This window comes from Chiloscyllium plagiosum, chromosome 2 (genome assembly GCF_004010195.1).
Source record: "Chiloscyllium plagiosum isolate BGI_BamShark_2017 chromosome 2, ASM401019v2, whole genome shotgun sequence".
In the NCBI taxonomy this organism is placed as follows: domain Eukaryota; kingdom Metazoa; phylum Chordata; class Chondrichthyes; order Orectolobiformes; family Hemiscylliidae; genus Chiloscyllium; species Chiloscyllium plagiosum.
In genome coordinates, this window is record NC_057711.1 from 9,601,523 (window position 1) to 9,604,291 (window position 2,769).

General features: G+C 39.3%; 1 protein-coding gene across 1 annotated transcript in view; it reads left to right on the forward strand.

The window, feature by feature from the left end:
• The window catches only part of lrpap1 (low density lipoprotein receptor-related protein associated protein 1), a 46,087-nt gene that overhangs the window by 24,745 nt on the left and 18,573 nt on the right, over positions 1 to 2,769 (forward strand). The window contains exon 4 of the mRNA XM_043703671.1: positions 843 to 963. Within this exon, the coding sequence (XP_043559606.1) occupies positions 843 to 963 (121 nt within the window). The remainder of the gene's footprint in view (positions 1 to 842; positions 964 to 2,769) is intronic.

Here is a 2,769-nt window from a genome sequence, read left to right on the forward strand (position 1 = left end):
GGGGCCTGTAGTAAACCCCTAAAGAGGTGACTGCTTCCTTTCTGTTCCTAATTTCCACCCATACTGACTCGGTAGGCAGATCTTCCTCGACAATGGAAGCTTCTGTAGCTGAGATACTCTCTCTGATTAGTAGTGCTACACCCCCTCCTCTTTTCCCCTCTTCCTATTCTTTTTAAATGCTCTAAACCCTGGAACATCCAGCAACCATTCCTGTCCCTGAGAAACCCATGTCTCTGTTATGGCCACAACATCATAGCACCAGGTACTGATCCATGCTCTAAGTTCGTCACTTTTATTCCTGATACTCCTTGCATTAAAGCAAACACACTTTAACTGATACCGACATACATATCCAGTTTCCCTTTAAATACATTTATACTATTTGTCTCCACTTGCACTATAGTCTCAACTTTCACATTTTCACCACATTTTGGGTAGAAAAATTTCTTCTGCATTCTAATTTCTTTGTGGGTGTTTCTATTGAAGGCACCTTTCTGCTCTTCCACGGAAGTGCAAATGCAGCCTTGTCTGTTCTGAAAATCTTTCATAATTCTAAAGATCTCTGTTATGTTATCCCTTAGCCATCTGTTTTCAACAGCATCTTTTCAATCTCTCTAATGGTCAAGCACTATTTTTATAACTGAAACAGTATAGCATGATGTGGCAAAAGGGATATTAATTCTTCTGTAAACCAACTTGGAGTAACAGATGGGGATGGTTTTCCACCAACTTGTAATTAAAGTTACAATCGTCTCTCGTGAATGTGGAAGTTTTGAAGATAAGTTCCACTGCACAAGTACCATGTTGTCCATAATTTTAACCAAGAATTTGCTTCTTGATAGGCAACAACCTCTGGAAAATTTAGTGATGATGAGGTTCGAAAACTGCGCCGGGAGTTCCAACATCACCAGGATAAAATTCAGGAGTACCACATCCTGAGAGAGACCGTCAGCAGGAATGAAGGTATTGTCATTAAAAATATCATCTGAATTACTTCAGATAAAACAATTAAAGAATAATTATTCTCTCTTTTTTTTCTAGATTGCTTCTCAGTTACTTTTGACTCCTAGTTAATTTTGTTAATTGAAATGCGATATTTGGTCATTCTTTGCAACTTGTATTCACTTGGAAGGAAAACACAGCTGTCTTTAAAATTTAGATCAGGAATTTCAGTTAGTCTCTAATTATTCCTACTTTCTAGTTGTGATTGCCTGAGCAGGTCATATGGAAATTTCAGGTGTGTTTTCCCTCTTTATTGATCCTGGATTTTCTGTGATTTGTTTGCTTCTTCAACAAACTGTTCAGGTCCCCTTTTTGCCCTCCTGATGTCCTTCTCACGCACTTTCAGCACTTATACTCCTTTAGGGATTCATAGAGTCATATAGCACAGAAACAGACTTTTCAGTCCAACCAATCCATGCCGAACATAATCCCAAACTAAACTAGTCCCACCTCTCTGCACTTGGCCTAAATCCCACCAACATTTCTTTTTCATGTGCTTATCTAATTGTCTTTAAAACATTGTAAGTGTACCCGCATCCACCACTTCCTCTGGAAGCTCATTCCACATATGAACCACTTTGTGCTTTTTAAACAAAAAAGTTGTACCTCGTGTCTTTTAAATCTTTTTCCTCTCACCTTAAAAATATGCCCCCTAGTCTTGAAATCCCCCTCCCCCACTCACCTTACTTATACCCCTCATGATTTTATAAGCCTCTATAAGGTCAGTCCTCAACCTCCTAGGCCTCTCAATCAATTCACTTGATCCCAGCTGTCTCCTTTTTCTTGACCAGAGTCTCAATTTTTCTAGTCATGATTTGGAGATGCCGGTGTTGGACTGGGGTGTACAAAGTTAAAAATCACACAACACCAGGTTATAGTCTAACCGGTTTAATTGGAAGCACACTAGCTTTCGGAGCGTTGCTCCTTCACAGGTGGTAGTGGAGGGCTCGATCATCACACACAGAATTTATAGCAAAAATTTACAGTGTGATGTAACAGAAATTATACATTGAAAAATTGATTGTCTGTTAAGTCTTTCACCTGTTTGAATACCGTGATAGTTTTGTTTCTTTCATGTGTAAATCACAAAACCTTTTTTTAAAAAGTTGCATTCTCAGGTTAGCTGTTAACAATGGTGATAGCTAGACAATATGTTACATACACTGTAAATTTTTGCTATAAATACTGTTAGGATTGAGCCCTCCACTACCACCTGATGAAGGAGCGATGCTCCAAAAGCTAGTGCGCTTCCAATTAAATCTGTTGGACTATAACCTGGTGTTGTGTGATTTTTAACTCAATTTTTCTAGTCATCCAGGATTATCTACACCTACCAGCCTTGCCCTTCGTACAAACAAGAATATACTATCTCTGAACTGTTATTATCTCACTTTTGAAGGCCTACCACTTCCCAACCATTCCTTTACCTATGAACAGCCTCCCCCAATTAACTTTCATAAGTTCCTGCCTAAAACTGTCAAAATTAGCCTAACTCCAATTTAGAACTTTAATAGAACATAGAACAATACAGCACAGAACATGCCCTTTGGCCCACGATGTTGTGCCGAACATTTGTCCTAGCTTAAGCACCCATCCATGTACCTATCCAATTGCCGCTTAAAGGTCACCAAAGATTCTGACTCTACCACTCCCACAGGCAGCGCATTCCATGCCCCCACCACTCATTATTGGCCAGTTAACCTTCATATCTCATTTTTCCTCTGCGTATTTCCTTCTTAGTAATCCTCTGTTGCTCTTTAAAAGCTT